Raw genomic sequence first — 15006 nt, 5'->3', positions numbered from 1 at the left:
CCAGACTTGCTTCTTTCCTGCGAAACCCTACTACCAAATAAGTAAGCTTGTTGTTAATGTTTTGTCACACAATTACCTCGATACGAATCACCCTACTCTTTATTTTACTTTGATAAAATTACAATTCAATCGACTCGATGGCGCATGAACACAATGTCAAAGAGGATCATTAATCTTACGTATTTACTTAAAGTACCTACAAGATGTATCAAGCTCTATATGCCCTTATATTATTGTATTTTTTCAATCTACTGAACCGCAGTCCAGGATGTGGTGAAGCCTCAAATTTTATCTTATAGAATAATAAGTTTGGAGATCAGTTGAAAAAATTCAAAATAATATTGTGTTACGCGTACTATTTTATATTAACGTTTAAGTTGTTTGTTATAAGTACAAGGGTTTCGAACTGCCTTTTCTGGTTGGACTTCAGACCGGTCCCATCTGGGTGGGTGCACTTACCATTTATAACAAACATAAAACGATACCAAATATATTTCTTGCTGTGTATTTAGATGGAGATTACCGTACTTTGAAGAGGTGATCCATTACCCAAAAAAATAATAATTAGATAACCCTACATAAATGTACTGGATTATCAAGATTTATCCATGACTACATTGACATAATAAACTATATCTCAAGGCAAACGAACCATATAATTATTAATTAGTTCATAGCATATCGCATTAATAATTTCAAGATGGACGTCTTAAAATTACTTTGAATTCGTAAGCATTTTTAAAAACTATTACAAATTTTAATTGTTATATATACATATAAAATTAGTTAATAAACATGAAATCATTTACGAACCAAATAATTAGACGTATTATAAAGAATACTGTCAAATGTTAGTTGACTTAAAACGAGTAAAAACTCATTTACCATAAATATATATAAATATAAACTATCCTATTTGAAAAAAACAAATTAAATTTTTTTGTATTATTTATCTGTTGCTAATACAATGATGTATAAACAACGTCGACATTAATTCACTGAAAAGTCTAATTAAAAATTTATTAAAGATAAAAATCAGTAATTCAGTAAGATAAAATTATAACTCGATGTTCAGCGCGAGTCGACATTTTTGAAAATTAAAATTTATACGATCTCCCCTCACGTAATTGCGTTTAGAACGCGTAACGAAATAATATAAGCGAACTGTATAGTATCTTCATCGCATTTGAGACGGCGCGGTAGACGTGCAACCAAGAAAATTTATTCTTAATCTGTTTTTTTTTTTAAATATTTAACAAAAAGGTTTTATATTGAAGCTACAAACACGTTGCGGTCAAGTGAGAGTGTGTCCATCGTTGAAAGTTTGGCGTGTAACTTGATATTTGATTACAAAGGTGAATATATATTTATTTTTTATTTATTTAGTGTTACAGTGTTTTAATGGATTTTTAGGTAAGATCCATAAGATAAATTACTCGAAATTTTAAACAAAAATGATCCTTTAAAATCTCGAAACGGTAAATTAATTCCTTAAATTAAAATTACTTCAAATGAAAAATAAAATCATTATTGCTTACTGCAGAGTAAGTAGTACGTTTACTGATTTTTTTCTTCTATATATTCAATATTAAAAATAATTATTAAATTTTAAATTCGATCATTTCTAATATATAAATAAAAATTATTGAATTCAATTGTACAAAAAAATTCTCCGACATCCAAACGTAATTCTAAAGAAAAATCATTAAACCGTCTTACAAAAAGAAGAAACGAAAAAACTAATACAAAAAAATATCTACCGTATACCATTTAAGAAACGTTATGAATTCCTACGTGAAAAGACTGAAGGAAATCAATTATTTTTTTATTGGCATATATACGTGATAGGATTGATATAGTGAGTCACTTTCCGGCCATTGGCCCGGCGGAGAAACTGCATGAGATACCAGTTATGTGAATAATTATACTATACAGTTGCATTGCATTATTGAGCTGCATATAATTGCGTTATGCACAAATATATTAGCTTCGTTTATGCATAGAAATATGCGAATTCATTTACAAAAATATAATTATTTAATAATGAGGAGGAAATGATTCTATTTTTAAAAATCTTTTGAAATATTGTCAGGGTTTATTAAGAAGTTTTTATTTAAAGTAATGTGTTCTTTTTTTGTTAAATACGTGTCTGTGATTGTTAGAAATAGCCACGAAAAAGACTTCGTTTTTTCTTACAGTTTTTTCTATAGTTAGTTTTCTATAGATATTCCAAACTAGCGTTGAAGAGTTAAAAGCAATAATAATAAAATCTGTAAAACAATCTCGAATTAATTATTTACAAATCTTTCGAGAGTATAAAATGTCAAGGAAAGCATCCTTATTCCAGCAAAGCCGCAAATCACTCGACCTTACATCCGATTACACTAAGTCTAAATGATATTATATCCCAAATGTTTACATTTCGACAAAGTTTTTACAACACTAATTTCGGTCTTACTGACAGAAATTCTGGCAGATCTTATAATCATTTTACCGTTGTATTTTTTATGCTTACAAGACTTTTCCTCGAAGACAATCCGTCATTATGACCTAAATAAAAACCTGTATCCTTGTGCACAATGATTAAACCTTAGAAACAATTTGATGTCGCGTTAATTTACATCGTATATTCTTAGTCAAAAAAAATGGTAACACGAGGAACGCTTAATATTTCTTACCGTTCCGACGTCTATTGGCAGCGGTACTTACCATCATATGACCCAGTTGCCAGTCCACCTACAAATTTATACTAATATATAAGTGCGTATGAAGCAAACTCGAACCCCAAGAAAGGACGTATGATACTTTTTTATACTTAAAACATACGACCGTCCACTGAACACGCGGGCAAAGCCACGGGTAGAATATGATAAAGCCTACGAATGACTCAAGCTAATGTACGACTCAGACTCCGCTACTATGAATAGTGGTCAGATTGAACCGTTGGCGAAATTGTTTGCTAACTGTTAATGCTCTCTTATGACCATTATTTTAAAGATATCTTTGTGTATAAAGAATTTATATTTATATTTATTTTTGGACCCAACTGCCCATAGACATCTCTCATGATTCTGTTAGAAATATTATCAACCCCTACAACACCAATGCGTCACCAGTCTTGAGAACTAAGATGATGATGGTGTTATGTCCAGTGTACCGGTAATTACATTGGCTTCTCCACAACAATACGAATTATTGCTGTTTGCTGTTTAGCGGTAGAATTTACGATGAGTGATACCCTCTAATCCCTACCACCAAGTACAGATAAGGTTGATATGGTAGATAGCGTACTATTTAGTTTACTATTTATATTGATTCGTGCATCCCGTAAATTTTGCAAAAAAAAATTAGATCACCTAAATGCGACGGAATATCTTTTACATTGACTTGGTTTGTACACACGGTTTCGAATGCGTGGGGAAGGGGAAAGATATTCCAGGTGTTAATTATATCTTTCCAGAACTAAAAGTCACCTATGTGCTTTTCCAGATCGAACCCTGGATGGGTTCAGAATTTCACATTTCTAATACTAATAAGATCATGTATATGGGTTATAATCACGGTTATACCATTTTTTATTACTCTGCTCATCGTTTTACGCCAGGTGCAGTTATACCGAAACGTAAAAATATTTAAAAAAATGTATGTACAAAAATATAATGTAAATAAATAAACATTTACTTAGCTACGGTACACGGCCTCGTTTTTTTATTACACATAATAAATAGTATACATTAGAAATGACTAGTGTTTGGAACGCAACGAGAGAAACGAAATCATTAAAATACAAGTAAAAGTAATTGTAATAAAAATAAATAATAAGTATACGATATTTTATTCAGTTGAAGTTAAATGTGACTCATTAAAATTAATGACAATCATTTAATAAGATTCTACTTTCTAGTTTAAACGTAAATATAAAAACAAATGCAGTTTATGATGATGACCATATTGACTCAGTGGTAGATTCCTTACTCATATTGACTCAGTGGTAGATCCCGTATTACTCCTTACTCCGTGGTCATAAATTATTTATTATTCCGTCAAACAGCAATCATTTGTATTGCTTTGTTGCGGTTTGAAGGGTGAGTGAACCATATAGGCACAAACGATATAACATCTTAGTTCCCAATGTTGGCGACGCTTTGGCAATGTAAGATGTGGTTGATATTTCTAACAGCGCCAATATCTATGGCGTTGGTGACCGCTTAACATCAGATAAGTTTTAAGTTTGCAGGTTGTGGGACATATCTCAACTTTGAGTTGGAAATACACTAGCGATACAGTCTTGGAATGATCGATATTGACATTGCCAATTAAATGCCAAGTATGGTCAGATTTACCCAATTTACCAATTTAGCCTTTCAAAAGCGTTTCGCTTAAACACAACATATTGAACAGCGAGCACTCAAATTAAATATTTGTCGAACTTGTTTTAAGCGTCATCAAACTCATTCCAAAACAAGAAGATAAAAATAAACAAAGAAAAAATCTCGTTTGATAAAATCGTTTTTTCTTAATTGAACAAAAAATTAAGTTTTTTGTTACGTTAAGACATACATATATATTTATATATGATGGACGTAATAATAAGTAAAGTAGCTAATACCCCGCTAAAGCAATAAAAAAGGCATAATTTTCGAGATCTCACTTAGTATTTGAATTTCATAAAACTAAACTTTTTTATTATAAATATAAAATATATAGATATATTAAACTTGTTATTTTTTATGATACAGGCGGACTAGCAAATGTACCTGATGTTCAGCGGCCACCACTGCCCATAGACATTGGCGCTGATAGAAATATCAACGAAATCTTACATTTCAAAGCACCACCAACACTGTAAACTAAGATGTTATGTCCCATGTGCTTGTAGTTACACTGGCTCACTCACCCTCAATCCGGAACACAAGAATACTAAGTATTGCTTTAGGTGGTAGAATATCTAAGTGATAACTACACAGGGACAAAGCCCTAACTCCAAGTAAATACTTAAAAACAAGCATCCTATAAGATGCTTGTCCCATAAAATATCTTCATTTAAGTTATAATGAACTAAAAGCATTTTTCGTCTATATAAAAGCCGTTTAATTTTTGCCTTTTAATTAATTTTGCTCAGACAATCAAACAAAAGCAATGATCGTCTCAGACAAATATGCAATTACTAACTTTAAATTACTAACTTGGTAATCTTTAATGATTGACTTTATTAAATACAATGCCAGTGCTATCTAGTGATCTTTACGCGTACACTTTCTTCAATCAAAGCTAGACGTCTTACTTTTTGTGATATTAACCAATTACACTAGAGGGCTCTGACAAACTACTAAATACGGCTAAATGTGATTGATGTAAAATATATCAATGTACAATGTAAAGTATTTTCACCATTTTCATATTAGGATGATAGATTTATTAATATTTTAGAAAAAATATTATCATGTTTCTCATGAACTCTTCATTTGATATGTTGTACAAATGAATTGCTAGCTTGCGACCTAAACGTTTTTGGAACGAAAAAAATTAAAATTTTGAAAACTATTCTTTTATAGTTGGTGAAAGTAGACAATGACTGTAGCGATTACCTAAAAAAATAATGAATATCATCATTCAAATCACGCACAGATCCCCAAACATAAATTACACCCATAATTCCGTAATTTCCAAAATCATCAAAAATCTAAATCCAACTTAGATAATTATAAAACCGACCACAAAATAATTTTGTACGCTATTAACATCAGAATTTCTATTACCGTAATTGTTTGCGTATCAGAGCGCTTCTCGGGCTCGTGACCGAAATCATTTCCTTACTGGTGAAAGTCTTCTGAAAAGGTGTTTTTGCACGAACGTTCCGGTGCATGAACGGCGAATTTTGTTTTTTGAGAAAGTGGGCAAATCGTTTCGGGTTAGCGTGATTTAGACCGTGGTTTATAAACGTTGAAATGTTAATAATGATGGATGATTATGACCACGAAACGTTATTGCTGCGGTTTAGTTTGATAAAAATTACAACACACAACACACAGTAACGGTCTGTTTTACTTGCAACATACAATTAGAAGCTGAAGTATGACATTAAGCATAAAACTTAAAATTTATATTAAAATATGTACTATTCCTAATATTATTTTAGGTTCTATTTTCATATATGGAATGGAATTTAAAAACAAGTGATCCTAATATTTCCCTCTCATTTCATTAATTCTATTTTTTTTAAACTTACCTATAGATTATATTCAATTAGTTCATAAATTTTCTATGTTGTCTTGGGTCGTTACTTCTGATTTTCCATAACACAAGTTCTTTAGCTACTTAAATTGGGATCAGAGTAATGTATGTGATGTTGTCTAATATTTATTTATTTATTATATTTTTCTTACATCGTCAGTGTCTTAGATAGCTAATGACCATACGCCGCCTTCTAGTAATAGTATTAATTAATAAACACACTATAACAACCAGAATTCACTCTTTACAGAACCAGAATCCAAAATGACTCTAGAACAGCCAACTGGTGAAATGTGGCAGAAGATCCGTGAGGAGTTAAACGAGAACCCCGACACAAAGGAACAGGATCTTGCTCACATCAAGGAATGGCTCAAGAAGGAACCTCATCTACCCGATGAGTTTGGTAAGTTTAAATGATCTTATGATAAATTGAAAGTTGAACAAAAATACAGTTGGATTAATATATATTGTAATGTTAACCTATAAAATTATAATCTTTAATAGTTTTTTGAGTCTTGTTTATTAAAAAGAATAAATATTTATAGTTCATAGAGAAGTTTCAATAAACATTACTAAAAACGATAGTTTATCTAATCCAGTAATTTACGCATTTTTCCAGATGACCAACGTATCATGACCTTCCTCAGAGGATGCAAGTTCTCTCTAGAGAAATGTAAGCGTAAACTGGATATGTACTTCACCATGAGATCAGCAGTTCCAGAATTCTTTACCGACCGTGACGTCACTCGCCCCGAGCTACAGGAAATAATTAAGATTGTGTGAGTAAATCATGTCGTTTGATTTAAATTTGTATAAACAATTATAATTTGAATAAAAATAAATCATAAATGAATGAAAATTGGTATTTAGACTTATGCTAGATATATCTTTATGTAAATTTATCACCTAAGAGGGTGAAACTTATGAGAGTTTGTAAGGAAGTTCGTTATTTTTCGATATTTAGATATATTTTTTTCTGAAAATTCACCTCGCAAAAGAGAGAAAACTGGAATAAAAGTACGTATCTTTTAAAAGTGAAACTTTTAAAGCAGGGTTTAAACTTTTGTTTATAAGTAAAAGCACAATGTAAAATTTTACCAAAAAATCCGATAAATATATTAAATTAAATGTTATTATCCTCTATTTAGCCAAATGCCACCGATGCCTGGTCTAACTCCTGATGGTCGTCGAGTTATCCTAATGAGAGGTATATAAATTTATTTAATACAATATTTAATTAAAGTACTTAAAAGCTCTATTAAATAAGTAAATTTTTAAGTTTATTAGTCATTTAATAACACGACCAAAATTAATTTTTTTTTGTGTACAAATTTATATTAAATATTACTTCATCTTTGATTCTAATTGTTTGATTTTATCTTCAAGGTATTGATAAAGATGTCCAGACACCAAACGTAGCAAATGCCTTCAAACTGGCCCTTATGTTGGGTGATGTGAGACTCACTGAAGAGAAGGAAGGTGTTGCTGGTGATATTTATATTTTGGACGCATCTGTGGCCACACCCAACCACTTTGCCAAGTTCACACCAACATTGGTGAAGAAATTCTTAGTGTGCGTACAGGTGAGAAAGTTAATTTTAATTTTATCTGATAACATTACAATATGGTAAGTAAGACACAAGTATCTACATCTATTACATCATTTATTTTGTTTCCAGAAACATGAATTGTTAAAGTATTTATGAATTGTTATAGTATTTTATTTAAAAGTATTTATTTAATATAATTCTATCGAATATATAATTAATTTATTAAAAATACTACTGCTTATAAGTTCACATAATTTATTGAATGTTAGCAATCGAATAATTAAACACTCGAATAATTAACTATTTCATTAAAAACAATACCGGAACAATAAAAAAATATTTATCAATGAAAACTAATAAAACATTATAATTCAAACAGGAAGCGTACCCAGTCAAGTTAAAGCAAGTGCACGTGATCAACATATCGCCACTGGTGGACAAAATTGTAAACTTCGTGAAGCCTTTCCTCAAGGAGAAGATCAGAGAAAGGGTAATGATCTTAACATGATCTTTGACAAGCCATTCAGTGGCTAAGAATTTAATAGATAATCAAAACTCGACTTATTATTAAACTAGATATTTAATTGATATTGTCTCGCTGTATGTTTATAATTTATTTAATTATAACATTTTGCCAGCTCTTGATTGTAAATCAACATAAATAAAATTATTCTAATAATATTTTCCAGATCTTCATCCATAGCGATGTTAACGAGTTGTACAAGTATGTACCACAGGACATGCTTCCCAGTGAATATGGCGGCAAGGCTGGACCCATGAATGACCTTCATGGTGAGTCAAGTTTTAGTTCTAGTTTATTGGGCATCCACATTTTGTGATTTTCTAACAATTAACCGCATTTAGAAGAAATGAACCAAATAGATATAGACTTTCTGACTTTCATACTTTAGCGTTTCTCAGTATAATTCATAATTTGTTCTGTCTGTAGTCAACTGACATAAATATTATACTTCGCTTTAAAATCCTGCGTACTACAACAACCATAGATAACCAGCTACTGGGCTATAAAGTATTTTCCTAACATATACAAACCATGCTCTTTCTATGAGGTTTAGGGGTTCATGTAGTGGAATGCAATATAATAAATTATGCATATTGCGATATTTTTATTAGCTTTCAATCACAATCTGACTTATGACCATAAATTAAGCACATGGATACTCTTTTTTTATCCCCCCTTCCAGCTCGATGATAAAAATATTTAAATTTTCAGATGCCTGGGTTAAGAAGCTAGAAGAATACAAAGGCTGGTTCGCTGACCAAGAACAGTACAAAGCAGATGAGGCGCTCCGACCAGGAAAACCTACCAACTATGACGAACTCTTTGGAATAGATGGATCTTTCCGTCAATTAGTCATAGATTAGAAATAACAAGTATATTATGGAGTTTAATATAATTAATTGAACGATTTCCAAAAGAATTGAAAATTTTCGTTTACCTGCTGGGTATTGACCCTTGTTAGAAAGAGATATTATATTACGTAGATACTTAAATGTGAAATTGATATATTCGATCAAAAGAAAAGCTATCGTTGTCCCTTTTTACCTCTAATGTTTCTCATATTTAGACATAATTTATTAAATTCAATCATTCGAGTGAAATTAAAATTAGTTCAATTAATGACAGCGACTCCATGCATAATTATTTCTCCAAATAATACCCATTCAAGTTAAGTTGTCTCGTATATGTCACAAAGTGCCATTATAGGACTATCAATTCTTACTTGTCTGGGTTATATAGCATCTTCTCACTGTCGCACTTCTCTATTTGCATTTGATACTTGACAAAATGCTATGATATCAACCAAAGTAGATTGCTCATTATTGTTTATTGTTATATTGTCATGTTTATCGGTTTACTGAATAAAGTATTATTAATATAATTTGATTTGTTTTCTTTGTCTTTGAATTCGTCTTGTTTTTCAATTTCCAACTATTTATGTTACGCTGCTACAAATCAATTCAAAATTGTAATATTTGCGAGATATACGTACATAACACATTGATTTTCTTATTTTATGTTTCATTTTCATATCGTGTAAAACAATATGACTATATTTCGAAACGTAATAAAATGTACACACATTCAACTAAAAAAAGTCTTTCCAAATCGTTGTTGCGTGGAATAGCGGCAAGAATGCTATCTGTATTTAATTTTTCTCCAGTATTCAATGGAAATACGTACTTATTTCCATTTATCCTAACCTAAGTTTATTAAGGCTACATTATTACTTTAATTTATCCTAACCTAAGCTTATTAAGACTTATTAGGCTTGAACTGCACGGTTGGACCAGCTTTAATGACCAAAACCTCTCTTCAAGAGAAAAACTCTGGGCCAGAATAAGATTTAGTATCCAAAACCTTCTCTTCAAGAGAAAACCTAAGGGCCAGAATAGAGAAGTGAAAGTGGAACAATAACACCAAATTATAAACGAACAATGGGAGGACAACAAGTTCTTTGTACGCAACGATAAAATATAAATCCAAATAACTGAGTTCATCTCTGATATCAATATTGTACGTTTTACGTACACTTTTGATCGTTGTACTCTACATATGAAATTTATTAATGGCAGCAGCATTGCCCATAATTTATAACTGAGTTCTCTTTTTGTACCCATAGAGTATCTTCTTTGATTCAGCGAGTTAAGCAATGTCATGTCTTTTGTCATAGTTTTTCATAATCTATCCTTTTTTTTATTATTTTGTTCGTCGATCCGGTGTAATTCCACTATGACAAAACACTTGAAATTATTATTATTAGGTATACTTACACACTATGAAATCAAATGAATAGTTTTCAAAACAGGTTAAAACTTGGTTACACCCGCCCTTTGTTTAAGTAATAAATGACTTTTTCACCAACGCGTAAACAGAAATAAATCATTATAATAGTAGTTATAGACTTTGCATAAAATAAATCATACGAAAAATTACTTAAAACAATAATTACCATGAAAAGTTCATTTTAGGCTATAGATCGTATGCGAAAAAAAAATACATTTTTCTATGGATTGTACGTCATTTGGTCGGGTATATAATAAGTTTTTACTTTCGAAACAATGAGTAACGAATTGCGTCAGTGAGTTAATGTAAGAAACAGTTTTAAAAAAAACGACAAAACGGCAACAACACACGAATTCAAATGTTGAAATCAGAATAGAATGCCCAGCAAACAAAATTCTTAATGTACTTTTAATGTAGACTGTATGTCGTACTTTTAAAAAAAAAATGGAGCAAATATATAAAACTTAAGATTAATGTAACCCGCGAGGCACACGTCTGTAGAAAAGGATAAAAGTAATTAATTACTTCACTTCTTTATTGATTATTTCGTTACTCTATAACTTCAAGCATTTTGGACAATTCAGGCAAATAATCTTTCCTCATGAAACTCAATTGAAAAAATAAAATAAAGTCCGATAAAGAATCTTCATTTCATTAATTTTATTATTTGAGGTATTTTAAATTTCGATCGTTTTTTTTATAGCATACATTGGCGGACGAGCATATGTGCGATGGTAAGTGGTCACCAAACATAGACAATGGCGACGACGACTTCCGTGGTCGAGTAGTGTGTACACCGGTTTTCATGGGTACGCTACTCTGAGTTCGATTCCCGGCCGAATCGATGTAGAAAAAGTTAATTAATTTTGTGGTACCGTCGTTACTTCTGATTTTACATAACACGAGTGCTTTAGCTACTTACATTGGGATAAATATTGGATATATTTATTTATTTAATATTCAATGGCGCAGTAAGAAATATTAACCATTTCTTACTTCGCCAATGCGCCACCAACCTTGGGAACTAAGATGTTATGTCCCTTGTGCCTGTGTAACTACACTGGTTCAAGCACCCTTCAAACCGGAACACAACCATACTGAGTATTTTTGGCAGTAGAATATCTGATGAGTGGGTGGTACTTACCCAGACGAGTTAGCACTTCTTCCATAAGCTACAAATCCTTTGGCAGCAATATTTTACGTATGAACGGATATACAATAGTATTAAATGAACGAATCAGACCGAGGAATTGGAACGAACTGCAAGATATTATTGCGTCGGTTATTTCGTACATCGATTCAGTGAACTATTACGAATGTTATAGTCGTGAAAATTTAAATAGCAACATAACTAGTTCGATCACTTTCTTAGTTAGTTACAAAATTATATCCGAACTTAAGAACTGTTCTTTGAGGACAAAATCGATACTCATTTCAGAAAACGATAGTGAAATGTCCGAAATGTACAGTACAATTCAGCTAAATAAGATGTCACCTATTACACCGACCGAAATAATTAAGATTATTGATAATCTTGATATTAATACTAGTTCTGGTATTGATGGTATTAACACAAAAGCTGTAAAATGCATTAAAAATATTGTAGCTGATAAATTAACATTATGTCTAAATAGATGCCTTAACGAAGGAACTTTTCCAGACAGTCTTAAGGTCGCAAAAGTTACCCCGATATATAAATCTGGAAGTAAATCGAATCCCAGTAACTACCGCCCCATCTCAATACTTCCCGTTATTTCCAAAATCTTTGAAAAGGTTATCTACTCTAGATTAGAAGATCACCTAAATTCTATCGATTTCTTCTATAAACAGCAATACGGTTTTCGCAGACACTCAAACACACTATCGGCAACCATTGATCTCATTACTAAAATTAAAAACAAAATAGATAAAAAGCAAATAGGTTTGGGTATATTCGTCGATTTAACTAAGGCATTTGATACGGTCAGTCATGAAATACTATTGAGAAAAATTTCTAATATTGGTGTGACGGGGAACGCGTTTAAAATATTAAAATCTTACTTACATAACCGTAAACAGATTGTTAAAATAGGGCAACACCAAAGTTCCACAAAATCTATTCGATATGGCGTCCCTCAAGGATCAATTCTGGGCCCATTGTTGTTCCTAATATACATAAATGATATTTCCCAAATTGGTCTTCATGGAGACATATCTCTATATGCAGATGATACAAGCCTTTTTTTATTTTGGCAACTCTATTAACGCTATTTTGCCTAAAGTAAGAAATGATTTAAATACTCTAAGTGACTGGTTTCTAAACAATTTACTAACAATTAATACCTCAAAAACAAAATATGTTATATTTTCCGCGAAAAACAAAAATATTGACAGTAACTTTCAACTCATGATAAACGATGAAATTATTGAGAGAAAAACGCATGAAAAATATTTGGGTCTAACTTTAGATAATCACCTGAATTGGAAACCACACTTGCAAAAAATTAAGTCAAAATTAATCTCTCTCACAGGAGCTATCCGAAGTATAACGAAATGTTTACCGCGAAAAGTAAGATATATCATTTACAATTCCCTAATCAAGCCGCATATTGACTATTTGATAGAAATTTGGGGAACGGCAGCTAATTCAAACTTAAATATAATACAAAAATCTCAAAATAAATTAATTAAAATATTATTTAACTATCGTTTTCGGACACCAACACAAAAGATTTACACGGACACAAAAATTATGAATATAAAACAAACATACAAGTATTATACATGTATATTAGTACGAAAAATTTTAAACCGGGACATACATACTAAGATAACATTTACTAAAAAATTACAAGTGCAAAAAATTAAATTACGAAATGCTAATAATCTAATATTACGCCCATCTAGAACAAATTACGGTAAAAAGAACATTGAATATGATGGTGCTCAGCTATATAACTCTTTACCAAAGGAAATAAAGGAGACTAAATCAATATTAAGTTTCAAAAAACTACTCAAATTTCATATCTTAAAACAAAAAATATAACTTATTTACACCAAAATTTAATTTAATTTTACTTTAAAAAACATAATAAAAAAAAATAATAATAAAAAACTAAAAATAAAAAATATTAAAAAAGTTAAATAGAATAAAAAATAATAATATTAATAATTTCATGCACTTACACTACAAAACATACTAACATTTATTGATATACACACATATATACCGGCTTAGGTAATTTGTTTAACATTATAAACTTAACTTCCATATCAACAATATCCATCAATGCCACTTCTGGTACTTATTAATCTATGAAGTTAATAATTGTAACATGCATGTATACGGTGTTTGTAAGATCTGTCTACCCTCTTTTGTGTGATATTTTATTTTATCTTTACTTTGTTATCTCTGTACGCTTCTTTTATAATTGTTTTATTTTACATAGTTTCTCAGTAAGTGAAATATATGTATTTCTTTTGAGGAATTAATAAAGTCTCCAAATACAAATGAATATGCGACTATAATAATTTCAGATCAAATAAAATGTTCTTTATTAAATTAGTTTCATAAAATCACTTTTAAATCGTTGTTTCAGTATTGAATTATATGTAAGGGTACCACCGGTTCGGAAAGTAGAACTTAGTAGTTATTCTTTTCCACCATTTTTATTACAGATTGTATATCAATAAAGTACAATTAAATTTATACATTTCCTGCCTAGAAATTGAAAGATACTAAAACCACGCTTTTTTGTCATTAATATAATTAAATATTGAGTTATAATTTTTTTTTAGGTGGCAAACAAGCAGTAGGCTCTCCTGATGGAAAGTGATTAACACCGCCCATGGACATCTGCAACACCGGGGGGCTACGAGATGCGTTGCCGGCCTTTAAGGCTCATTCCTTACGTTCTATACGTTCGTACGTACTATACGTTCTTTTCTTGAAGGTTTCAAAGTCGTATCGGTTTGGAAAAAAAAAACATAAAAGGGATACTCGCATCGAAAAAGTTGATTAAGAATATTTTACTCGTGAGATATGATATAAGTCTTATTTTTACAGATTAGCGCCCTTGGTTTTTCCGATTTCCTTGCCTCGCTTTTTCCCGTTTACTTTTAGTTTTCAATCGAATGATCAATTAGTACCTACAAGAGTATTATTATGTAGGCTTACTTTTGTTATTAGCTAGTCGTAGCTTCTGAGAATATTTTTCATTATGAATATAACTAATTATTAATTTTTAAGCATTATTTTACTAATATTATCGGTGCAAAAGCTTGAATACAAAAACGTCACAAAAAGGTGAATAAATTTGGCAAATAAAATTTGGCATAGAGATAGATTATAGTCTGAAAGAGCATATAGGATACCAAACCACCCCTTCCCACTCCTCAAACAAGGGCAAAGCCACGGACAGGAATTAGTAAACT

At 30.8% G+C, this 15006-nt stretch overlaps 1 protein-coding gene across 1 annotated transcript; it reads left to right on the top strand.

The window, feature by feature from the left end:
* Positions 1–1215: 1215 nt before the first annotated feature.
* LOC125071667 (alpha-tocopherol transfer protein-like) lies at positions 1216–9645 on the top strand. Its single transcript, XM_047681986.1, has 8 exons — positions 1216–1355; positions 6485–6637; positions 6854–7013; positions 7383–7441; positions 7621–7817; positions 8164–8274; positions 8474–8576; positions 9019–9645. The coding sequence occupies exons 2-8, from the start codon at positions 6499–6501 to the stop codon at positions 9168–9170; spliced, it is 921 nt and encodes a 306-aa protein (XP_047537942.1). The 5' UTR covers positions 1216–1355; positions 6485–6498; the 3' UTR covers positions 9171–9645.
* The last annotated feature ends 5361 nt before the right edge of the window (positions 9646–15006 follow it).

Source organism: Vanessa atalanta, chromosome 20 (genome assembly GCF_905147765.1).
Source record: "Vanessa atalanta chromosome 20, ilVanAtal1.2, whole genome shotgun sequence".
In the NCBI taxonomy this organism is placed as follows: Eukaryota; Metazoa; Arthropoda; class Insecta; order Lepidoptera; family Nymphalidae; genus Vanessa; species Vanessa atalanta.
This window is presented reverse-complemented; position numbering and strand designations above follow the sequence as displayed.

Excerpts from the sequence above, each read along its gene's own strand:
- LOC125071667 (XM_047681986.1), top strand. The coding sequence starts at position 6,499 with ATGACTCTAGAACAGCCAACTGGTGAAATGTGGCAGAAGATCCGTGAG. Across the intron at positions 7,442-7,620 it reads TCGAGTTATCCTAATGAGAG|GTATTGATAAAGATGTCCAG; the intron begins GTATATAAATTT and ends TTTATCTTCAAG. Across the intron at positions 8,577-9,018 it reads ACCCATGAATGACCTTCATG|ATGCCTGGGTTAAGAAGCTA; the intron begins GTGAGTCAAGTT and ends TTAAATTTTCAG.